Source organism: Sciurus vulgaris, assembly GCF_902686455.1.
Source record: "Sciurus vulgaris genome assembly, chromosome: 1".
In the NCBI taxonomy this organism is placed as follows: domain Eukaryota; kingdom Metazoa; phylum Chordata; class Mammalia; order Rodentia; family Sciuridae; genus Sciurus; species Sciurus vulgaris.
In genome coordinates, this window is record NC_136461.1 from 163,369,917 (window position 1) to 163,396,215 (window position 26,299).

At 34.9% G+C, this 26,299-nt stretch overlaps 1 protein-coding gene and 1 pseudogene across 2 annotated transcripts in view; one reads left to right on the forward strand and one right to left on the reverse strand.

Moving 5' to 3' along the window:
• MMP16 (matrix metallopeptidase 16) overlaps positions 1 to 26,299 on the reverse strand; it is a 258,787-nt gene that overhangs the window by 21,658 nt on the left and 210,830 nt on the right. The window contains exon 7 of the mRNA XM_079143787.1: positions 8,026 to 8,164. Within this exon, the coding sequence (XP_078999913.1) occupies positions 8,026 to 8,164 (139 nt within the window). The remainder of the gene's footprint in view (positions 1 to 8,025; positions 8,165 to 26,299) is intronic.
• On the forward strand, positions 22,323 to 23,413 carry LOC306656992 (small ribosomal subunit protein uS10-like; annotated as a pseudogene). The gene has a single exon. The product of its transcript is annotated as a small ribosomal subunit protein uS10-like (transcript).

The following is a 26,299-nucleotide window of genomic DNA, read 5'->3' on the forward strand; positions in this document are numbered from 1 at the left end:
GAATATGTATAATTCAAGAAAATAGCACAATTCATGTTATTTTGGTAGTTACTAATACCACTGAATGTAAATTTCTTAATCTAGTGTAGCTCTTTAGACATAATTTTCCATTCTGTAGAAAAATAAGTAGTCATGGCACTCACCAGTGTACAGTGAAATATTTCTTTTAGGATATCTATTGTATTATGTAAGCAATAATGTATTTCTATTTCAAATAAACTTCATTAGAACTCCCTAAACATCTTAAGAGCAATGAATTCTAAGCAGCATACAGAAATTGCTGGTTTATTCGAAATAAAGTAAAAATGCAGGTAATAGAAACCATTTATGAAATAAATAGTTCTTTTCTTTGCCATCCTCCACTGCCACATATTTTTAGACAACTATTCTTTTTTCTTCCGTACGCCTTTCTTATTCCCAAATTTTATTATCCTCTTCTTTCTGCCTCATATATTTTAGTTTCCATCCTATAAATGATTTTTACTTCTTGAAATGAAACTGTCAGACATAGTGAAAAGTACTGTTTAAAGTTATTAAATAATAGCAATAATAGGAATTCTGAGAGAACTTTTCAATGATTAGATTTTGACAATGCTTAGCAGCTTTATTTTAAAATTTACTTCCTCTTCCTGAAAGGATTGTACCAGCTCAATTTTCAACACAGATTTTTTTATAATATTATTATATCATAACCATTCAGTCTTAATATGAGTAGCAATTGAGAATGTATACATTTGCCTTGATTATGTTTACAAAAACGTTGCTCTATTATATTGGATCTACCTGAGTGATAGTAAGACAGCTGATGAGCACAGTGGGTAATACACTCCACTGCTGGAGAAAAGCAGGTGACTTTCTTGAAGTGTGATGCATTTTCTATTTCTGGGTCTCTAACTAAAGAAACCACCTTATGAACACGAATAAAGGAGAATGCCTCTGCTCCCTGCCAAATGTCAAGAAGAGGGGCAACTTGGGAAGATCAGTGTGATGCCAGCTGATATTCACACAAGCCAAGCCACTAGCCTGCTGACATTCACTGAGAAAGGTGTGGGTTTCTACCCTTCTCCCACACCCAAACACAGGCTGCAACACTGCAGAGCATCTTCACCAAGTAGACAGAGTGTATAATGGTGTCCTGACACAACAACAACAACAATTCAGCCATAAAGAATAATAATATTATGGCATTTGCAAATAAATGGATGGAACTGGAGAATATCATGCTAAGTGAAATAAGCCAATCCCAAAAAACCGAGGCCGAATGTTTTCCCTGATAAGTGGGGAATGATATATAATGGGGGTGGGGAGGTGGGGAGTGAGAGAAGAATGGGGGGAAACTTTAGAATACATAGAAGGAAATGAGAGAGAGGGGCATATGAAAAATGGTGGAATGAGATAGACATCATTACCCTACATACATGTATGATTACACGAATGGTATGAATCTACATCGTGGACAACCACAGAAATGAAATGATGTACCCCATTTGTGTACAATGAATCAAAATGCAGTCTGTAAAAAGTTAAAAGCTAAATAAAAAAATAAAAATAAAAAAAAAGAACAACAAAAACAACAACAGGTGAATTTAAAAGAAATAATTCCTTAAAATGTTTATCTGCTTAGTTGTACCTTGCTTCCTTTGAAGGTTCTTAAGGGAAACACAGGTAATAAAGTGGTTAAAAAAAAAAAAAAAAAAAGAACTAGGGAAATTAGGAAAAACAGAACATGGATAAACAATATGAAATGGAAATGATAAGACTGCACAGAAAGTGGTTGTCAACATTATTTTTAGCCATTTCATTATATATGCTCATTAGAAAATACATTATAATCATTGTAAGTTAATATCACTTAAAATTCAATTGAAATTATGTTATATGGAGTTTTTACTGTATCTTCAGTAAATGGGTAAGTTCTCTGTTAGGATGCAGCTTATTTTGATTCTACTTAAGTTCTCATATGCTGGAACTTTCAATGATGGGCAGATCCTGGGGAGTAAGGCACCTGTGCTGAGGGATCACTCCACCTGATTGTCACTGAGTGCTGCTAAGAAACTAAAACTAGAATATGCTTATTTCCACAAACCATCCCAACACAGACAGGGGTGCATAGTAAAGGATTTTTTCTTTAATAGCAGCTTTATTTTGAAATAATTATCAGGCAATGAACAACATATATTAAAAGTGAATAATTTCTTAAATCTTTACACAAATATACCCATCAAATTATCAATATAATCTAGGTAATGAACAATTTTATCATCCTGAGTTTTCTCTTGCCTCTTTGTATTCCTTCTCCCCAATTCTCCTGTGTCCCCAGATAACCACTGAGGCACTTTCTTTTGCTATAGTTCAGTTGGCATTTTCAAGAATTTTTTAAGAATAAACGGTACATTATGTACCTTTGCTTTGCCTAAATTCTTTCACTAAGCAAAACTGCTTTGAGTTTCATCTGTGTTGCAGTGTTAATTAGAAGCTTCTTCATTTCATTGCTAAGTAGAATTCCATTACTGGATGTACCACAGTTTGTTTATCCATTCACCTCTTGAGAATATTTGAACTGTTTCTAATTTTGTAATATTGCAATTATAGATGTATGGAAGTGTTTTCCAGAAAGACTTGCAGTTTTGCATTCACATAAGCCATAAACAAAGCTCCAGTTCCTTTTCAACCTTGCCAACACTTGACATAATTAATCTTTTAAATTGTATCCATTTTAACAGATCTGTAATGGTAGCTCATTGTGAATTTAACTTATATTTTCCTAATGAATAATAATGTTAAGCATTTTCTCAGGCACTTATTTGTCACCCATATATCATTCTTGGTGAAACTGTTGTTTAAACTCTCCTCATTTTTATTAAGCTATTTTGATTTCTTTGCATTGAGTTTTTAAAGTTCTTTACATATATAAAGTTCCTCATATATATGGTTGGAAAGAACTATAACTTGTCTGTGGCTAGACTTCATTTCTTTAAAAGTACCTTTGGAGAGAAATTTTCAATTTATTTTTTCTTTTATGGATTGTGATTTTGACATTCTAAGAATTTTTTTTTTCTAAGACCAAATCTCAAACATTTGTCTCCAATATTCTCCAATATTCTCGAGACATTTTATAGGTTTTGTTTATACATTTAGGATAAAACCATTTTGAGATTATTTTTGTATATGCTGCAAGGTATAGATTAATTTATTATCTTGCATATAAATATGTGAACAACTTGGGTATTCAGATTTGGACATTTATTTGAAAGTCTGTCTTTTTCTCCAATAAATTTCCTCTTTATTTTTCACAGGAAAATTCTGAAGTCAAAAATTACTTGTCCATACATATTTCAGTCCATTTTGGGGTCTCGATTTTGTTATGCTGATCTACTTTTTCTATTTTTAAGCCAAAGTCACACTGTCTTAATTATCATATATTTAAAATGACCTGAAATCAAGTAGTAATTTCAAGGTGGTTTTGATTATATGAATGCTTGCATTTGAATTTTAAAATCAGTCTGACTACTACTACCAAAAAGCCTGCAAATATTTTAATGAGAATTTCAATGAATTTATAGATAAATTTGGTTAGAATTAGCATTGCAATAATACTGAGTGCTCTGACCCATGAATAAAACATATTTGTACAGTTATTAAGTCTTTACTTTCACTCAGCAAAGTTTTGCAGTTTCCAATGTGTAGGTCTTTCATACTGTTTGCAGTTTGATTCCAGAATACTTGATATTTTGGAACACTATGATATTAAATTTTTTTTGTTTCAATTCCTGATTGCTCTTTGCTGGTTTGGGATGGGGGATGATGCTTTATAGGCATATTCCTTTTCAGTATGTCTTGCAGGTGGAGGCAGTGACCACCCTTGTCCTGCAATACATTTCCAAAGACATTGTATACCAATAATCTTGGGATTATAGAGACAGTGACTCCTTCCACAGTAAAGAGAAGGCTTAGTTACCATTCAGTACAATAAAAAGATTCCTCCCTTCAGGAAAAACTTCAGGCAGATTTACTTCTCACTATGATGAATTCAAGTATTTTAAGTTCTTAGTTCCTTTTCTGCAACAAAAGTGATTACATACCCAGGAGTTAGCTGGTCTTTTCACATTAAACATGAGAACTGGGCTTCAGAAAACTTGCAACATGTCAATACTCAGGCCCCTAAATTTGCCTGTCTTTTTCCATGACTACATATTCTTATGTCTTCCTCCAGCATCCACAAAAGTGACGCCGTCTAACTTGGTAGCTTACAAGCAGGACAAAACCTCAGAATCTTCACGTTTCTTGAAAATATGCAGAAACGTAATTGATGTTCATATAATTATCTTTTGTCCTTCAACCTTGTGAAATTTACTTATCAATTTGAAAAACTTTTTAATTGACTACCTTACTTCTACATAGATAATCAGGTTGCTTTTTGAACAACTCTATTATTCCTGTGATTTTCTTTGTGACCTTGATGCTTTTTATTTATAGTTTTTGCCTTATTACAATAGATACAACCTCCAGCATGATACTGAATAGACTTGATAAGTGTGGACATTCTTGTCTTGCTCCTGAGCTTAAGGGGAATGGCAGATATTATACATTTTACATTTTTGGGTTAATATTTTTACATCTCTATAAATATTCTTGAACTTTAAGCTAGATTTGTAACTTGGTATTGATTTGATGACTTCAGGTGTTACCTTAAATTTTGTTAGGCAGGATCACAGCAGTGCTCATTCTAGGATAATTATCCCTGACTACTGAGGTGAGGCCTGTCTCCTACTCTATTCAATACCCATGACAGGTGGTGGGTGGCAGTCGGTACCTCTGTGAGTGCCAGACACTACTCCCTGTGTTCCTATGGAATGATTCTCTAAACTTGAGTTTCTTTAAACACACACTGAGCAATGTTCTCTCCAATATGTGTGCAGTCCTCCTGCCAATGCCCAGGCCTCACTGTGCGGCTCTCTCTGTGTGACTTTTTCCTGTACACTGTAGCCACTTGTTCTCCCTGGATTCTCAGCTCTTCTCAATTGGAGAGTCTTCTGAGTTTTGTCTGGATTTTCCCACCTTATGCCACGACCTAGAAACTCTGTCCTGAGCAATTTCAGATGTCATCTGATTCTCAAGATTCACTGTCCTTTGTCTCTTGGTACTCAAGTGTCTTGAGAACAATTCTTTCATGTATTTTGCCCACTCTTTGTCTGTTTAAGGTGCAATGATGTGTCTGATTCCTGTTATTACACTTAGACTGAAAGAGAGGCCACACTTAATGTTTTGATACACTATATCTAAATGCACCAAAAGGTAATGAGATTATGTTAAGAATACAGAATTGATCACATATATATAGAACAAGTTATTCAATTACATTTTCAGTTTTTATAATTTATGTTCTAACACCTCTCACTGCATATACTATAGATGTACAAATACAATTCTTTCCACAGTTCAAGAAAAATCTGTAAATTATGTCAAAATATGAAGTTTCAATTACGTCTAGTGTTCTCCCATTCTTTCAAAGGTATTTATGAGTTTATATGAACATAATATGTTATGTTTATTTTTATATTACTAAAATGGCATTTATATTTTAAAATTGAATATTTGAATCTACAGCTTCAAATTCTTATACAAGCTAAAAGCAAGGTAAACATCAAATATCTTTAGGGCACACATGGCTAATAAGATTATATATGAACATGGACTTTGGTTAAATAGGGAGAATATGAGATCATGCACATTAAATACAAGTATAATTTGTACAGTATTAATCAGAAGAAGACAAAAAAATAAAAGTGCTATGTAGAGAGAAGGAAGGAAAAGACAAAAGACAAAAAACAAACAAACAAACAAACAAAGGCCTCAAGAAAAGAGCAAATTAAAGAAGTGTAATACATGAACCTATGAGTGACAAGAGTCCAATCTAATGGGTATAGCCTGAGACCAACATGTTTAGCTCTGTGGTTACAGACCAGAGCTTGCACTTTATTCTTAGTTTATTGTATAAACCTTTGTTGAGTATTTACTGTTGCAGTTATCATTTAAGAAAGAGGCTGAAGAACAATTTTCACATTTTTAAAAGGTTAATAAAACATGCATGCAAACAAATAAAAAAAGGAGAATATATAATAGGCACTATTGTGATTATAAAATCTAAAATATGTGTTATTTGGTGATTACAGAACAAGTTTTTCAAATCCTAGTTTAAGATATTGGGAATAAGACAGTTCTTTATGAAAAGGAGCCAGCCATTTCACCAGTGAGCTGGAAAGGCAAAGGGAATAAAAGTGAGAAAGTTGGAGGCAGGAAAAAGCTGCCACAGCCTAATTTACCATGGTAGCAATGAGTCCTCAGGTGGTTATGTTAGAGAGCACTATTGATCCTGTGGTGAGATTGGGCCTCTGGACCAGCCCTCAAACTGGAGGCTATCCTGGGGTTAGCCTCTCCTTCTTTCTGTTGCTACTACTCCTGAGACCAAGGAAGGCTGTAGGGGAGGGAACTTCCCTCCAGTTACCAGGCTGTACACTTGCTTCGCCTGCAGTGGCAGAATACAAGTCCACTTGAGTTACCCTTTTATTATAGAATACCAGAAGGGTAGCAACAGCATCATTAGTAATCTTGCCAGTAGCAGCTGCAGCTGGCATTTATTAAGAACATACATCTGCCAAGTACTTCTGAAGTAGTAATAACTTAGACCTCAAAATCATCCTGAGATGGGGAAATAATACAAATCCCATTTTCCAGATGGGGAAACTGAAGTAAAGAGAATTGAGCAACCTGCCTGGTTCATGCAGCTAGTGGGTGTTCAAAATTGGTGATATGACCTCAGAACATACATGATTTTATACATAATGTCCTCTACTGCTTCTGCTTTCAAGGAATGATTTGGGAAGAGGAAGTAACTTCCAGGTAGGTATATACTTTCATTTTATGTAGGCAGTTTGAATCTCAGTTTTGTTACTCAATTCCATGTTTACACTATTCTCGTCCGTATTACTATAAATTCCTCTAGTTTGATTCTGAGAATAATGAATCTTTTGGTTAAGTTTCTCTTTCCCTTCCCTCAGTCTGTGCCCATGTTTAAGCTGGTTTTCAGTCCTTCAGGCTCTTAGATCCACCATTTTCTAGAAAGAAGTTTGCCTCACCTTCAGCTCAGGTGTGTTCTCCTAACAATTCAACTCAATCCGTCTCTTGCTTTCCCCTAGGTATAAGGTTGGTTGTTTTGAATTTTAGCAAGTTTGATGAGGGAGAAACAGGTACTCCATGAAGTTCACCTTACCAGCTAATCATACTTCTTCATGTCAGGCAGTTGATAGGACTTGTGAAACTAAAATTCATTACTCGGATAAATAACAGGCAATAAATGTCATGATACTCATAAGTGGGCAAATTTTTCTACTCAGATGCTTCGGTTGCTTTCATGATTATGATTATGATTATTATTTTAGTTTACTGGAAAGTATTTACATAATCTGACTAAATCTGGTAAAGTTTCAAGTACTATGTTTGAAAATAAGTTGTGCAATAGATTTCATGGCAGAAAACAGCAATAGAATACTCCAGAGATGAATAAACCAACAAATAAAAACAAAAGAAATGGTTATTTACTTGTTTTCTTTTTGAGATAGGGTTCTCACTATGTTGTGTAGGCAGGTCTCAAACTCCTAGGCTCAACTGATTCTCCTGTCTCAGCAACCCCAGTAGCTGGGTCTACAGGCACATACTACCCACCATGCCAGGCTTTAATTTTGTTTTTTGGTGCTTCTAAGCCAAAACTTTAGGTTCCCAGACAAGAGAATATCTCCAAAATTTGACTAACATATGAGAATACTGTGTGAAAAACATAAATTACAAAATTAAAATTTATCTTTATTTTATTTATGATTTAATTAACATACAATTTATTTCATAAAATCCATTTGCTAGTTAATCCCCTTTAAAAGGTTTTACTTATTTATCTCTGTCTCTGCTTCAGGACCCTGGACAACATGACTGAAACACAGCATAGCCACACATGGAAAAAAATATCCTTACCTTTAAAGAAGACAAAATTCCCGTCACTGTTTTCATAAACTGCATCAATGCTAGGAGGTAGGCCCCGCCAGAAGTAGGTAATTTGCATGGGGTATCCATCCATCACCCTGTTGTTTCTCACTCGCCAAAACCACTGGTCCTGCAAACCAAGCAAAGGCATCATTGCTCAGCAAAGTGCAGGCCTCCGTCACATTGCACTGTGCAGTGGTTGGGTGGATAGTTTTAAAGCTAAAGTTGACTTGCTGTCACTGTCTTAAATCGAAAGAGCCAGGGAAAGAGCTAAACAACTTTAGCATGGTACTCACAAAAGGTTTTGTAATTAATTTCCCAATCTCAAACTACACAATGTGATCCAAAGCATAATGTCAAAGTACTTAAGCTCATTTTACATATCTCCAAGGCTTTCTAGATGGAATATCAGGGAGCACAAACAGGTCCCTGCCATCTGGGGATGAGAGTCAGCACCATGGCCAGGTATGCTTCCTAAACATTTTAAGAGAAATACATCATCTCCACATCTGAAATGGGGGAATGAACAGGGAGACACACCTCCTGGTGTGCCTATGTCACACAAAGTGTCCTGTGAAACCATAAATAGGGCATTCTTTTACCACCAGATGTGTCCTGGTTTGGGTGATAAAATATATGGTCACTGCAAATGACTAAATTTATCCTGAAAAGAAGGCAATCATAGCAGATTACAGTTGGGGTTAACTGCCTCCATGTCTGCTCTAATAATAATTGTTTACTTCACTCAAGCATAACACAGGGCACGGTATCTATTCTTACCTCTAGTGAATAACACATGATTACATGATTTGGTCCATTGTTGGCATTTATAAAGTTGTGGAGTTATCAATTAGCATGTGTACAGTGAGTATGTTTCAAAACAAATACTAGTGAAGAGAAAATGAAATGTTCCAAAGATGGTACATCTGGTGACATTAAATTTTTGGTTACATATTTTTGCTACACACGTAAGTATGTATCACAAAAATTCTTCAGTTTTATTTTGCAGTTCTCTTTCTTGCTGTCTACCCTCAACTTATATCTGTTGAGACGTAACTTATAAGTCAATAAATGATTTATTAGATGGTTTTCCTATGCTTTTAGCTAAGAATGGGTAGAATAATGATTGGACTTTCTAAGACATTTATTTATTCATATATGCATATACATACATACATGCACACTAAGGATTTTTGGATTTCTGGTAATAAATAAATAAAATTGAACATTTTCCAAAAGGTTGTGGGGGGTGTCTCATGAAAATCGAAAGGAGATCAGAAGAGTAGAGGAATGGGACCAAGGAAGGAGAAGGGGAGGGTACAGGGAAACACCAGGGAATGATATAGTCCAAACTGTCTTGTTTATTGTGTGCACGTACAAACATGTAACAATAAATCCCACCATTTTGTGCATCTATAATGCAATAATAAAAATATGGAAAATTTTAAAATGTTAAAGTTTTCTTAAAAGCCTTTGAATATTCATTTATAAAGCATTAATTAAAAGCTTAATTAATGGCTCTGAGTTCATTTCCTATTTTTGTTTTGTTCCCTAATAGCTATGTCATCGGTCTAGATACTAGTCACTGAGTTAATTACAAACTAATATCTAACTCATAGCATGATTAGTATACTAACTACAAAGGATTTTCTGCGGACTGGGCACATGGTACCATTTGAATCACTGGTTGTTATTGTTTTTAAAATTATATTTTAACTAGTAATCCTACATTTCCTGTTTATATTTCTATTTACTGTTTTATCTCTCATTCATTGTTCCCTCTGTAGATTGTTAGCTGTATTGTGATTCTGGCTGTGTACTTCTTTCTCCCCCAAATTTTCTTATGTTATTAACCTTTCCTTGATAATTTTCATGGTACTGGGTAACTTGAATTAAATGTAGAAAAATTAAACAGATTTTAAAATAAAAAAGTTATTTCAAGAAAAGATTGATCCAGGAAAACAAACATGGGCATGAAGATCAAGAGCTTACTGCTAATGAAATGTGAGCAGTTGGTATTCTTAGCATTGAAAAGAAAAAAAAGAAAAGAAAAGAAAAAGAAACAAAACAGCATTTTGTCTAGCTATTTCAGGGACTTTTAAGTGAATTAAAATTGTGCAAGCCTCCAAATAAAATGTATTTATTAAATCACTTTAAACTATATACCAAAATAATAAACAAAAATTACTAAACACCTACTGCATTCCTATAAAGAAATAACTGACCATGATTATGGAACAATGAAAGAGAAAGCTCTCTATATTGGAGAATGAGAGGAAACCAGGTGAAAATCCTGGATTGCATTTCGATTTTTCTCAGAGAAGCACAGGGCTGGTGGCTCTTTGAACCAGACACATGCAGCATACTGAAGATGGGAACACAGTCCCAACTTGCCACTAATAAGGGCAGAAAATGAAAGTCCTGACTCAAGATAAGCATCACCAATTTGCAGAAATTCAGAAGGTGATGTGGACCGTGGATGAATTCATGACTCTTTCTTGTTGACAGAAGCCTTGGCAGAGTCTTTCAAATTATAAATATTCCAGCTGTACCTCTATTCAACTTTTCCACAACTTCTCATTTTAGCAGAAAGCAATGGTACATATAATTTAGAAAGCATTCTATTACAGAGGATGTGCACTCCTACTGCGATCACCCCAGATTGCCCTTTCAGAATTGGGGCCTGGGAGCAATTCATATAAAAAGGAGTTTTAACGTGATATTTAGGTCTCTGTAAAAATTTTACTTATAAGTGAAAACTTCTTTGGCCACCCTATCTAAAATTGAAGTCCCTCATTCCACCCACACACATCTGCTGGCTGTTTTCACCTCCTTTCCTGGGTTTATTTTCCTTTGTTGCATTTATCATTATTTTACACGATGCGTGTTTTACTTAATTTTTTTGTTACTTCTCTCTTCACAAGAATACCAGCTCTGTAGTGGCAAGGATATCTGTCTTTTGTTCACTTATGGTTCCTCATGTCCAGAAAAGTGCCTTCACATAATAGATGCTTAATAAGTATCTCTTGAAAGAAAACAAAACATAAGGAGGAAAGACCAAAGTTTTAGAAGCCAAAACTTTAAAGTTCAATATAAGTTTGTCTCCTTTATGGTCAAGATGCCTTTTTATTAAAAAAATGAATAAAAGCTATGTGTGTGTGTGGGGGGTTACAAAACTATAAAAATTCCGCTTGAATAGGCATATTCTGTTTCTAGAAGGGAGTGATATTTAAAGGCCTTTGAACCATGAAGGAAAAACACATCTGTTCTTATCCTTTCAAACAATATAACTTTTGTTTTAACTTTAGATGTGAAGGGAAAGAAAGAGGAATGAAGTCTCTGGAGCTCTAGATCTAATGTTTATGTGTTGCTTCTGGTCTCTTTTTATTTTGTTGTGACCCTAAAAGAAGAGGGTGGAAGGAGATGGGATGCACCAATAATAATCATAAATAGCATGTAGGCAAAGTCAACTTATGAAAACAACAGTGCTTAAAAGTTACCAAACTGAAATTCCTACTTAAACACCAATGTTTCACTTAAGATACAAGCTTATGGCCATACATACAGACTTATCTTTCCAAATAGCATGGGGCCCAGAAAGACCATTTTATTCAGAGATTAGTTGATAGAATACCACAGAGTGTACACTAACCAACAGTAACACACAGGAGAAATTCAGTTTACTTTTTTTTTTCTATTCCATTTAAAATTTTGGTTTGTCACATGCATATTGTTTGCTAAGATCTATACAGAAAAGTGTCCTCTTGATGTCTCAAAATAAAGTGATGATATTACTGACATACTAGCATTAAAGAATGCTATTTTCTGGACTCAATAAACCAATTGGAACTGTTCTATTTTCTGTTCTGATTTATAAAATCACTTATTTGACCAACATGGTATCAAGCCCAGCATTTCTAGAAGTTACCAGTGGGTGGTGACGAGAGCCCTGACCAGCGACCTGAGCCTTCCTCTCACCTTCCCATTTGGAATAGAGCACCTCAAGTCTCTTTTCTTCTCTTCATCCTCAGTGCCATCAACCTAGATTGAGTCATCACTGTACATCATTGCAATGACTGCAATGCCAACCCAGAGACTGGTTTGCCTCCTACTGTATCCAGAATGAAATTCAAACTTGGGTCCCTGCCTGTAAATCCTACACAGTTCCTTGCAGTCTCCCTCCTGTTCACAGAGCACCACTTACATTGGCTTCCTTTCTTTGGCTTAAAAGGCAGAGGAAGAAATGCAATTTGCTTCTACCACTTCTGAAGCAGAAAGATGTCTGAGGTATCCACCTGTAAAGCCACAGTGCATGGGTAACTATGGACATCGGGAAGAAAGTGGGAACAGCACTAAGCTCTAAGACGAAGATGGATGTCCAGATGTTTGTCCATTCCAGGCTACTGCTCTTTTGAAGGGGCAAGAACAATAAAAAGGAAATTTGGGACAACAGGTCTAGTGCCTACTGATGGAGCTGTTAGTGAAAGAAGTGTGCTTTGGAACAGCTGCTTTTGAGTAGCTGACTCTTTCACCATTGACTTGCCTTACACATACTTCAAAAGCATGGAGAAAAAGCAGATAGTCAGAATTTCTTATAAAATATATTATTTAAAAGTTTTTAAAAAACAAATGGCATATGTTTGACCCTATATCTACCAGTCATGTCAAAAATTACTAAATGCAAAATAAAAACTGCAAATCAGGGTTGATAAAAATTATTAGGCTAAATTTATTCATTTTTAGGGTATTTTAGAAAAGCATTGAATTCATCATACATTACTTCTAATTATAAAATATGTCCAATGGAAATAGAATACTTTAACATATTATAATTAAAAGTCGAGCTTTTCTAAAGGGCTTAAATTTTAAAATGTATTACCAGCTTCTGTTAAAAAGATAAAGACCTTTGTCTCTCACAGAATGAAGAAAAGTAAAAAAAAAGCACCAACTTAGTAACTTCAAAATATTATGGATTTCTAAGTAAGCTTACAACACCTGTTTTTCTTAAAAATTAGTCACATTCCACGAAAATGTTACTTTGGTTTTGTTTAATGTGGTTAAATGAAAAAAGAATCCAAACAACAAAAACATCATTGGCAAAGTAAAAATCTATAACAAAGAAGGAGAAAAAACTTGCAACCCTGATTACAAAGGGTCAATTATTCTAATATGTAGAGATTTCTTAAAAATTAAGAAAACCCCCAAACCTAATAGAAAACATGCATGGACAGTTCCCAGAAAATAAAAGTTTGAACAACAGGAAAATATACACCACACCTCATTTACAAACCATTGAAATAAAGGCTGAAACCACTCTGTGATACCACTGCTTTCTTATCAGGTTGCCTGGATGTTGTGGTTTATAGAAAGAGATATCCTGATACATTCCTGATAGAAGTGCAAAAAGGCACAAAGTGAAGATCAATATGGCAACATTGAACAGTATAGCATATATATTTGCTCTTTGACCCAGTAATTCTTTCTCTAGCAATCTACCCCACATGAAGATATATCCTATTAACAAAAAAATACAATGCAGTATACTATAACACAGTCATATAATAGAACTGATTTGTATAAGGTCTTTTATTGTGTTGTCTTTTTATGATGATAAAAGTATGCTATCTGCAGTGGAAAAGAAATGGGAAAAAAACTATGTATATTAGTATAGTTGCGTAGATTTAGATCTGAATATTATAAAACATAGGTATTGCTTATGTTTGTACTTGTATACACACATATGTAAAAAACACTAATAGTTGTCTGATCTATATTTTAGGTGTGAATATATTCATCCTTATAACTTTTCTGTATTTTTGGATTTGTTTTTAATATATATTTTTAGTTATAGGTGGACACAATATCTTTATTTTTTTCTTTTTTAATGTGGTGCTAAGGATTGAATTCAGGGTCTTATGCATGCTAGGCAGGCCCAGTACCACTGAGCATAACCCCAGTCCATAGATTTTTTTTTAATAATAAAAAGTTAAAAACATACTCATGTAAAAGTGTGAAAACACAGAGCCAATTACCTTATAATAAAATATTACATATCTTTTAAATATTTGTGATGGCTAAATACTATTCTAGCTAGCAACTATAAGTTCATTAAATTTCCATTGACAAGCATTTAAATTTGCTACTATAAAGAATGCTACAACCAACATCTCCATGCATTAAAAAAGAAACAAAATATATTTAGCACTATGTACATGCTCTATTTGACCATAATATATGTGGCCTGGAAACAGAATCACATGCTGTGACACCAAACAAGTGTATTAAAAATTCATTAAATTTTCACAAAACTATTGTTTTCAGGTTTTCTACATGTATAGAGAATTGCTAAAGACATTATTGTGTTTAAGAAAAAGAAATAAACCCTTCACATTGAATCAGCTATATTTCTTTTTGACATTGTGAAAGAGAAATAAAATTATAACTTGGAGAAGGGGGAAAAAAAAGCAAACTATGGGAGGCTTAATAGATGCATCTGGCAGAGAATGCCATTCTGGGACGCTTCCGTTATCTTATCACAACACTGACACAAGCTGGTTTTTGGTATATGAACATCAGGAGAAAACCTGTTCAAAGCAACCATTAGACTAAGCTTTTTCACTGAGACAGGCATGAATGCCTGCAATGAGTTTGCAGGCATGACTTTCAGGGCTCCTCAATCCAAGATTGACCAGGCATAATTCTGGAAGAAAAGATGTACCGGTACATCTCAGTAGGTGAAACACTTTGGGTGTTTCTTGTGATTTTGAAAAATGTACAAAAGACAGACTCACTGTAGTCATGGAAGGAAATAACAGATTCATGAGTTATTTTTATAAGTCATTTCTAAATTCTCAATTCAGAAATTTCCCTTCCTGTCTTAATGTTCAAGGAGGCATCTGTTACAGTTACCAGATGGATTTAGAGAGGTAAACTTTTTTAATAAATAAAATGTTTACAGGTGTTTCTAAGGAAAGGAAACAGTAGTTTCAGAATATTTTGTTTACTACTTGTGCTAAATTTACCTGATAGTTTTTATAGTCTCCAAATGTTTTTTTTAAAAATATTTGCTTTCAGATTAATTTATATTGAAAAATCTGGAGTTAAGGGTCACTTCCTTATTATTTAGTAATTATTAAATCCTGACATAGAGCATATTAATTTTTAAAATGTAAAGTTTATAATCCTTGATGCAGAATCCAATGAGGTACATGTCATAACATAAGTACCCATTTTACATCCAGTTTTCATCCACAAATAATAAGGAGTCATACCATGCAAGTGTGATTCAGGCTTAGTACACAGAGAGCTAAGGAGGAAGTGAAAGACAGATGAGTGTTGACCCTGTTCTCTTTTAGGTTCGTATATCTTCTATTTCTTCTTGAATCTACTCTTGTTAAAAAAGCACTTAGTGGCAGTTGCAATGAAGAAAAAAAATTACTAAAATAAATGCATCATCAACACACTGCATTGAGGGAAAGCAGTCAAAAAACTGTCACATAGTAATATGATGGTCTTGCTTTACATTTTCTTCCATTGGGCTCTGAAGTTACGAATACTGGTAGGGCAAGCTAAATTCCCATTCATATGCCATACAATTAAGTAAGGAAAACTTTCACTGGACTAGCCAAAAAAAAAAAAAAAAAAAAAAAAAAAAAAAAAAAAAACCTCCTTAAGAGTATATAATGTACCAGGCACAAAATCTCTGAGCCACCCAAAATGACAATGATGTTTTACTGTCTCTTTTACAGGTGAGGAAACTGAGGCTGGGAGAAGACCATAGTGCTTATTAAGTTTGCACTCATATTCATCTGTGGATATAGTCAGTATAGAGAGGAGAAGAGTCAAACCACTGATTTCAAAATGCTCTGTGAAATGCTATTGTTGCTGCCTCTATAATGGGAACTACTATTTAACAAATATAATGAGCTGGAAAACAGCTGTGTCATTAGCACACCTATCAAGAATTACCATCCTTTTATTTGTGACCTGAAGAAAGAGTTCTCATTTGCAATAAAAATGATGTTCCTGCTGAACAAAAATACAAGGCTATTTTTACTCACAATACATAGGGCAGTGTATTCAATTTAGTTTTTGACCATCCATTCAGAAGATGTCTGTCTCCACAACCTTTCTCTATCAAAGTATCATGTTTTATTTTCTTTATAATAACAACTGCCTCTGAGATTATCTTATTTGTTCTTATCAGAGCATGCACCTCCTCTGTCTTATTAAAACACTGAATCTCTCAGCCCTGGAACAATGCCTGTTACTATTTGTTGAATGAGTGTTCAAAGACAGGGAAAGAAAGAACAGAGATAGTGAGAGATGAACCAGCAAATCTTTTGCTTGGACTGGAATTAAGGGGGATGGATTGTCAATAGTCCAAATGAGTGGCCTAACAGAAACTGTTTACTGCTCCTGTAGTACCCACATCTACTAGCATCCTTAAACCATTGCGAGGAAATTATACATTATATACTCTTTCCCATGAGCATCATTATCATCCTTCACTTTCTTCTTCTTTTAAAGGCTCACTCCATGCTTCATTTCCTCTAGGGATACTTGCTTGAAACAATGCCTCCTATTCCCCAAAGATTCATCTTGACTTTTAGCTGACCCTCCTGGTCATTCCCACAGCATCCGATAGCTCCTCTAATACTGAACAATATGCCAAGACCTAGTCATGCTGTGGAAGGTGGGAAATGTTTCACAATATCATTTAGGAGGAATCAAAGGTTTCAGCTGGACCTGGGGAGTCTATGTTCAGTTTAGTTTTCAAACAGAGGGTTCTTTCTCCCCAGATCTCACCACATCACACACGTGGAAACTCATTGGGCTGAAAGATGATAGAAAGCAGAGCAGATAGTCAGCATTAAGAATAATATATTGAGCAGAAATAGTCCTCAATAGATTCCACTTCAAAGCTCCGAGCAACAGCAGAGGCCCAAGGAAGACGGGGAAGGCAGGGGGTTGCCCAGGAGAGAATGTGCCATTGGGAAAGATTTTATTTTTCTTTCAAAGGGACATGAGTTACATGTCAACAAATTGTTAAAGCCCTAGGTTGAATTAGAAATTGGCTCCTAAGAGATAAGGTTAGAGAGGGCAGAGAATTCCCAAGAAATTACAAAGCAAGAAACTCTGAAAGATTCCTAAGTGACTTTGTTTCAGAGTTCAGGAGCTGTTGTTGCCATAACAGAAGAGACTAATCCTCATTACCATTATCTAATTGCTTTATGTTAATGTGCTCTTGAGAAACTTCCTTCTGCTACCACTGTTCTGCTCTGGTTTATTTATTTAAAAACGGAGTTCAAAAAGGTAACTGCACTTCCTTACATTCAAAGAAAGTCCTCAAAAAACAGCTTGACAGGTTCAGTAAAGGAGGGAAGTTCTAAGACAATCCTGAGGGAAGACTGATGACCAAAGTCACTGTATACAGAAAAGCACTGGGTTATGAGTTCATTTTTATCAAGTATAACCACTGTGTTTTAGCCACTGTTTGCTATCCTTTGATGGAAAAAAATGAGCAATTTCCATAAAATAAGTTTCCTAATCATTCAGCTAAACAACAGAATCTTGAACAATTATGTTGATATGGTCAAATAATTTTTGAAAATTATCCTGAGCAACTAGCAATCTAAAAAGAGATGATGAATGAAATAAAATTGATGCATAAGATTTGAAACTTTGTGAATGTGTAGAAGCTGAACTTAGTGGAAGAGTCCTTTTGGCATAAAAGAGATGATATGTCTCCTTTGCTTGGCTGAAAGTTTTGTAAGTTAAGAGAAATTTGAGAAGGCTGTGATGGCGAGGAAGGATGGAACTGGCTTAGCTTTCGCAGGAAAGCTTGAAAGGTGTTACAGAAGAGGAAGCTGGCACATGTCATCGACAAAGAAAGCACAAAATAACTGATGCTCCATCAGGCTGATGGTAAAGGTGAGTAGGAGTGGATGCATTTCCTTGAGAAAAGAGGAAATAAGATTTGAAGGCCGGGAGGAATTCAGAAAACATGTAGTGAGGGTACACATGCTAAGAAGGAGGGGGGTGTTAACTAAGGAGAAGGTATAGCAATTATAGAGGCAACTGTACACAAATGTGATATGAAAGAGATCAGTTGGGCATCCTGATGGAATATCCAGTGACATGATCAGTAAAACAGTATCTAAGTAAATAGGTATGGAAATGAAGGAATATGGGAAGGAGCAACTAAAGTAAAACGATATGTAGAACAGGAAGGTTCTAGCAGTCTGCAGAACACTATATATAGTCCATGTCTGGGTGGGGGCAGACAGATGTTTACTGGAATTAGCAAAGAAAGCACTAGGGACTTCAAGAGAGAAGTATCTTATTGCAACAACTTGAGGCAGGGTGGTAAAGCACTTAAGTTAGGAAAAAGAAAGCACGTAAGTTAGGCAAATGCTAATTAATGAAACACACATCCCAGAGTAAGGATGCTAAGTGAACAAAATATCCCTGATAATAAAGTATAAGTTCAAGGGAGGATTTGTTTGGTATATGTAGATAGATAGACAGATAGATAGATAGATAGATAGATAGATAGATAGATAGATAGATAGATAGATATAGATGTTGGAAGACTCCTTGCTTAATCATGTACAGTATTTTGAATGCTAAACTCTGCTCATTTCCATCTTTTATGTTAGGGGATATAGTTGAAGTTTTAGTGCAATTGTGAATATGTGATCCTGATACTTATTTTTTATATGGATGCAAATTCACAAGGAAGAGAGGAGAGGAACTCAACTTATTTAATTGAACAAATTAGTTTTTTTTTTTGTTTTGTTTTCTGCTTATATTCAAAAAGAGTTATATATTCCCATTTATCTCTTTTGCAAAGTTTCCACAATGTTCAATTTTACTTGATTTTTATTTTGTGGTTAAAAAGTAAGTTCCAATTGTAATTAGTTTTATACACATCATGAATGTAAATGAAATCTCACTTTATGTTACACATCTCTTCCTGAAAAATTAGGTATTGATTATGTTGTAAAGGAAATATCACTGGATGTGATGGTGTATGCCTGTAATCTAGGCTACACAGATTCTGAGGCAGGAGAAGAGCAAGTTTGAGACCAGCCTTGCAACTTAGCAAGACCATATCTCAAAATAAATAAATAAATAAAAAGGACTGGGTGTAATTAAGTGATAGAGTGTTTGCCTAACAGTGCAAGGCTCTGGATTCAACTTGCAGTATAGTAAAAGAAAAGAATTGCTAATATTATTTCAATTGAACTAAAAGGGCTTAATATTTAAAGGAATGGTATTGAAAAAGAATCATTTTTTAATTTTAATTTTATAAGTACTCTTTCTATGCAAATAAATATAAAACACTGGAAAATCATTTTGTATTGAGACAATGTTTTTTTTAATGTTAAATATTTATGGCTCAGATGTTTTTGATAATATTTTGTGTTACATTTTAGACCATTATTTTTGAAAGAACATGGAGTCAGAGTTGGTGATACATGGTCTAGGTAACCTGTCCTCTAATTGGTGCTCAAATTCATTAGCAAAAATGGTTAATTATTTGATAATTTAAAAAATTTATAATACTGATTACAACAAAAAATGTGTCTACATCATGTATTTTAATAGAACTTTATAAAACAAACAGTGTTCCATTTAATTCTAAAGCTGAAGTCAAACACTGAAAGAAGACACAGGTGGCCCCAGGTAATATTGAAATAGCTTTAGTGGCTTAAATATCATGTGATGCAGCTTATACAAAAATAACACTGATACTAATTATCCTTCCCATTAATATAAGCATAAACATCTGAGTTCAACCTGCCATGTCTAAGACTAACAAAAGCAATCTACATTGTGTCAGGAAAATCTTAGAAATAGGAAAGTTTTTTTTTTTTCTTCTTTCCAATTGACTTCCCAAAATGCATTCTCTACCTACTTGAAATTGGTCTTGGGGCTGAGGGAACATTATTTATTTTCATAGTTATTTTCTGTAGGTTTTTTTTTTTTTAAAAAATAGCAATAATCATAATTAAGCAAAAGTCATTTATATTATTAAAAACTGGTTTTTTTCTACCAGTAATGACCAAAAAAGAATATAAACCACCTACTGCTTTGTAATATTTTTATGCTATCATTCATTCTTGAATGTTTTTAAAATAAAAGATCAGTGATACCTACATTTTTTCCAGATGATTAAACATTTTTCCTTCTTTAGTCAAATTCTATCATTGTAACTATTTCTTACTAGTGAGAAATAGTGGGAATAGTGGCTGCAAACACAAAACACATCAAGGCAGCATGGGCTAATGATCTTCTTAAATTTAGTGTTGTTTTGGATCAATTCTTCCCTGTGTACAGTGCTACACCATCTTATCTCCAAAGTCACAGAAGGAAAAGAATTACTTCCACCTGTACTAAAGCAAAAACAAATGAAAAGGTAGGATGTCAGGAACACTGGACTAATTCTCTCTCTCTTTCCCCCCAACCACTGTGTTGAAGATAGTCTCTCAATTAATGTATTCCCGATTAAGATATGAAACTTCTTTTACCTCTTATTAATAGTCCAAACGTATAGTTTCAGAATTTTTAGTGATTAATTCATAGGTTTCAAGATACTGACAAATTATTTTAAATTGATTCTTTCGATTCAAGCTATCAATATGGTAGCCACAGTGCCTACTTAAATTTAAATTAGCTGCATGTAATTAAAAATCAGCTCTTCAGTAGCTCTAGCCATATTTTAAATGCTCACTAGACATAGAAGACCAGTGGCTAACACCAGACAGCACGTACATAAAGCATTTCCATTATTGCAGCAAGTTCTGTTGCAGAGCATTGCTTGAGAAAAATCCCATTTTGATGTGATTTGATGAATGTGATGATGTTTTCTCATTCTGATTTGTTTTAAGACTCCTATGCTACTAAAAGGTTAAATTCCTAAATGTGGTACAGTAGTGCAAGACTATGGGAAATGTTGAGTGAAATAAACCTCTCTACTAGAGGTTTCACTGAAGTCCATTTTTAACAGAAACACTGTAGTTATTGATCAGGAACTTGAAATGTTGCTACAACTCTGTTGGTGGAGTTGGTCAAAAGGCTAACTGTGGTAATAGTATCATAGGTCTAGGTATCATGACCTCAACTTTCAGAATTTTTTGGTTTTAAGATTCTCTCATTGTCTTTGCATTGCTGGTTCCATTTGTTGGTGAAACCTTAGTTTAAAATGTCACCTTTTCAAAAAAAGATTCTTCTGAACTACTAAAACCAGAGTAGTTCTGTATGGTTTTGGTAAGTTTCCCTCTAAGGCCCAGGTATTAAAGGTTGGTTCCTAGTCCCTGGTGCTACTTAGAAGTGGTGGTACCTCTAAGAGGTGGGGCCCAGTAGGATGTCTTCTGGTCTTTGAAAGGGAACACTGGGCCCCTAGCTTCTGCTTCATTCCTGGCCGCCAAGAGTTAAATACTTTGCTCCACCATCCATTCTTTGCCATCGTATGTTGCCTTGCCACAAACCTAAAGCAGCAGTGTCAATCATTTATAGATTGCAACCAAAACTTGGAGACAAAAAAACCCTTTCCTAAGTAGATTATCTTAGTATTTTGTCATAATACTGGAAGTTAACAAGTCCCCTTCCCACATATCTCAATTCTTTATGCTTCTATGACATTACCCCATTTAATTTTCACCATCAAATACATTTATGCCCTAAATACTTATGTATATTTATTTGACTTTTGACTGTTTCCTCTTTTACCCAATTAAAGCTCACCTTTGAAGAATTTTATGGAGTTCCCTAAGATATTCCCAGATCCTAAATGGCTACCAGGCAAAGGTAAGCACCTTATAAATATTTATGGTACAAAGAAATCAATGAACACATTGGACAAGAAACAGAGAGAAAAGTTATTCACAGGGGAAATATGTTTTTTTGTTAATACAAAGGCATTTCAAAATTAAAAGCATTTTCTTCTCTTACTAAATTTTCTAAATTTGATCTTTTACCAAGCTTTATATCTGAAATACAGTAGCTACAAAATTATGTATTATACCCATGTTTACTTTTTGAAAGTTAAATAAATAGTCAGCATAGCTGGGCATGTGGTGCACACCTCTAATACCAGTGACTAAAGAGGCCAAGGGAGGAGGATTGCAAGTTCGAAGTTAGCCTCAGCAACTTATCGAGGCCCTAAGCAACTTAATGAGATCCTGAATTCCTTTTAAAAAATAAAAAGGGCTGGGGATGTGGCTCAGTTTTTAAGCACCCCTGAGTTCAATCCCTTATACAAAAAAAAAAAAAAAAAAAAAAAAGAAGTTAGCCTAAAGCTTTCTGCCTCACCTCTGTTCTCTCTTGTCCTGAAACAAGAAGTTGAGCTTCAGTTATGGTTTTTAAAGATACCAGAAAGACACACAAGGAAACAGAAGTGGTGATTCATTGAATTAGAATTATGCTCTATGAAATGTGAAATTATTAGAGAAAGTGTGTGGTGACTTGGTCAGAGGAGCAAAGGAAAAGAATCTCAAGGTGAAAGGACCTGTTCTCATGCCTACCAAGACTTTGGGAATCACTACAAGAAAAACACTCTATGGTAAAGGTTCTAATTCATGGGATCCTTTCCAGATGAAAATCCACAAGTGACCCACTGACTTGCACAGTCCTTCTGAGATTGTAAAGTAGATTACTCCATCAGTACAGAGGCAGGAGTGGAGGCTGAAGTCACCACAGAAGATGCCTAAGTCAACTATTTCAATAAATTGATTATTCACTGTTTAAAAATAGTGCACATCTGTAGGAGTGGTTTTCTTGCTGGTCATTTCTTTTATTTTGTTTTTTGGTGCTGAAGATTGAACCCAAGGACTTGCCCATGCTAAAAATGGACTGTACCAATGACCTACACCCCCAGTCTTTCCTGCCCATTTTTAACATCTCAACCCACTTAAGTGGTGGTGGTTATCTCTTGGTGAGACTGGGGATGTGTGTAAATCTACTGAAGAATGACGAAAAAACTTAAGTCTCACGTACTAAACATTCTAAAGAAATTCCATGTAAATGGAGGTTTTGAAAATAGGAAAGTTAGACTGTATATTGTCTAGAAGGGCACAAAAAGCAGAGTTTGGTCATGGGGACTTTCATAATGCCTAGGAGAGTTATGTCTTGAAACCTTAACACAAGTCGCCATGTACAATTTTTATCTACGTGCTAACAGTATCATTGAGACCACTGGGCTATCAAACTGTGATGGTTCTAGGGATGCCGTTAAGCTTGTCTGTTTCAGAAGTAGCCTTCTGAGTATAATGTGGTTTATGTCCAGAATTCTCTTGAGCATAAATAATCAATGTTTATCTGTGATTATTATAATTGTCACTATATCTTGATGTACCTTTTTAGCTTATGCTCTTGATGTCACCTTTTTCGCTTATGCTTTATCCAATTTTGTGAATTTTGTAAGTTGACTGAGTCTTTTTGAGCCTGAATCACTGGAGGCAGTCTGGCCCATAAAACCAAGGATTAGATCTTTTTATTTATTTATTTAGGGTACCAGGGATTGAATTCATGGGCACTCAACCACTGAGCAACCTCCCCAGCCCTATTTTGTATTTTATTCAGGGACAGGGTCTCTCTGAGTTGCTGAGGATGGCTTTGAACTTGCAATTTTCCTGCCTTGGCACCCCCCAAATCCCTCCCCCCACCAGTCCCTGGGACTAAAGGCCTGTGGCACCACACCCCACTAAGGATTAGATCTCAAAACACTGCCATTCCCATTGAGCAGATAAGAGCTGGTTTTCTTGCTAGTCATTTCTTTTGTTTTGTTTTTTGGTGCTGAGGATTGAGCCCATGCTAAAAATGGACTGTACCAATGACCTACACCCCCAGTCTTTCCTGCCCATTTTTAACATCTCACTATATAGTGCCATTCTGATTTACACTATTTTAATGTTCTTTGTTTTCTAGATTTGGGTTGTTCTTTGTATTTATTTATGAATGAGATTTCAATTAAATTGAATTTAAAAGTTAAAACACAGAGAGAATAATCACACATATGCTTGGTGATATTTTAAAATAACCTCCAAGTAGCCTTCTTAATAGCAATCATTTTAGGCCTTGGCAAGGTGGGGAGATCATAAATGCTGAGGCTTTATGCCTTGCTTCAGGAGTATCTGGGTTACATTGGAACATAAAGCACAATCTTAAGTGGTATTTTCCTTCTTTATTTTCATACATACACTAGCAATTTCAATGATACTATAAATGTTTCATGTTTGAAATTCATAATTAAAGACCTTTAAGAAAACAATCTCTACATGCTATATCAGAGCGCGCCCAAAATCGACATTGAATTCTAACATTATTATGAAGTGCCACACATTTATTTAGTATAAGGTGGGTCTGTCTTGGGTTTAGACCAAAGTGGAGTGTATTACTGGAAATAACAGAAAGAACTCTTTATTTCACATGTAACATAACCACACACTGTGGGTTCTTGGGGAAGTACGGTAGAATATTTCTAATGTGGGATAATTATATTCATTTATTTTTTCCCAAACACACTTGAGTTTTAAAATAACTATTCCATGGTAGTTTCTTGAATATAATCCAACAGAATTTTTGAAAATAACAAATAAATGCTAGATAACTACAAATTCCATTGATGAATATTACCACCAAAATGGTTTAAGATTATCTGTGTTATTGCTAATTTGTAGGCTAATTTATAAAGAAATTAACTACAATGATCTGAAATTATCAATATCTTTAGAACAGTGAAAAACCAAAATTAACTAATGATAAAGTTAACTGATTTTTAAATTTGCATTCTTCCAAATGCCAAGTAAGATATCTATTGCTTTATTTTCAAAATTGTTTACTGACCAGAATTATAAAACAAGAGATACAGAAAAGAATGAGTATATCTCTCCCTCTTGCTGCGTTCCAACTGTTCTTTAGTTTATATAGCACAGAATTTAAAAGATGTGTTTATTTTTATAATTTGTGAAATATTTTACAAAATATTTGATGGTGAAACACACAGCTCTCAACGGAATGAGAGGGGCAGATAGGAACCAGCAGCACTCTCAAAAGAAGCAATGTCTTTGTTTCCTCCACCCAACCCTTCAAAAGCATAGTTTCAAACTGAAATGTCAGCAGTAGGAAAGTTTGTCCATTTTCTTTCCAGTCTCTTGAAAAACTGTTAGTCCCTTGTACTGCAGCAGCAGTTAATAGGTTTTACTTGGTGTGTTATGCAAAGCCTCTCTGTGAGCCAACATGAAAAAGGCCTTTAAAGGAATGTCAGCAAGCTTCAGAAGCTGCTTGTCAAGAGGATTTCAGTTTTCTTTCTCTGGCCTTCCTAACCACTTTCAAAGGTTTATTTCATTCCAGGTAGTTTCCATATTATTAATCCGTATAGCTTGCAACTGTAATTCAGGGCGGGCCTCAGGTTACAGAATTATAAACAGAGTTGATTAGGTATAAAAATAAAAGACAAAACTCCACAGATTTTATAGTACGTTAATATTTTACTACTGATCATGCTTAGTGGAATGGAGGAAAAGAAGGCAAGAATTTGCTAAAAGTCATTTAAAAAAAAAAACTACTAATTTTGCTGGGAAAATTGACTTAACTTTTTGCAACTTTATGATTTTTAAATGTGCAAAGGGGCTTTTTGTTCGTTTGTTGTACTTCTTTGGTTCATTAGCAGTATGTGTCAAAATAGCATTGCAGGGAGTCCTCAGTAAGAGCCTTGGACTCTAGTGTTGATTCTCTTAAGACCTTGGTCTTGTGTGCATTAGAGCACGCTGTTTATGTCTCAGTCCTTAGCTCCCCATACAGATAAGATATTTGAGTGCCTCTTTCATTTCAGGCAGAAAATTGTAGTAAAAATAAGGGTGCTAGAGTTTGGAAGTGGTTTGTCCCTGCCAAAACTCCTGTTGAAATTTGGTTGGCAATGTAGCAGTGTTGGAAGACAGAGCCTATAAGAGGGATTCATGTCTTTTTGTACAACTGGATTACAATTTGCAAGAGCAGGTCCAGTGTGTGGCACCTTGCCACTCATGGAACATGCCCCTGCCATGTGATGCCATCTGCCATGTTATGATGCAGCAGGAGGCCCTCTCAGATGCTGCCACACTACCTGAAATTTCCCTGTCACTAGAACTGTGAACTAAATAAATCTCTTTTCTTTATAAGTGTTTGTCTTGGATATTCTTTTAAAGCAACAGGAATCAGACTAAGATAGGGTGAGCTGACAAGTTTCCCATTCCGATAAAAATTACTGAGTAATTCACAA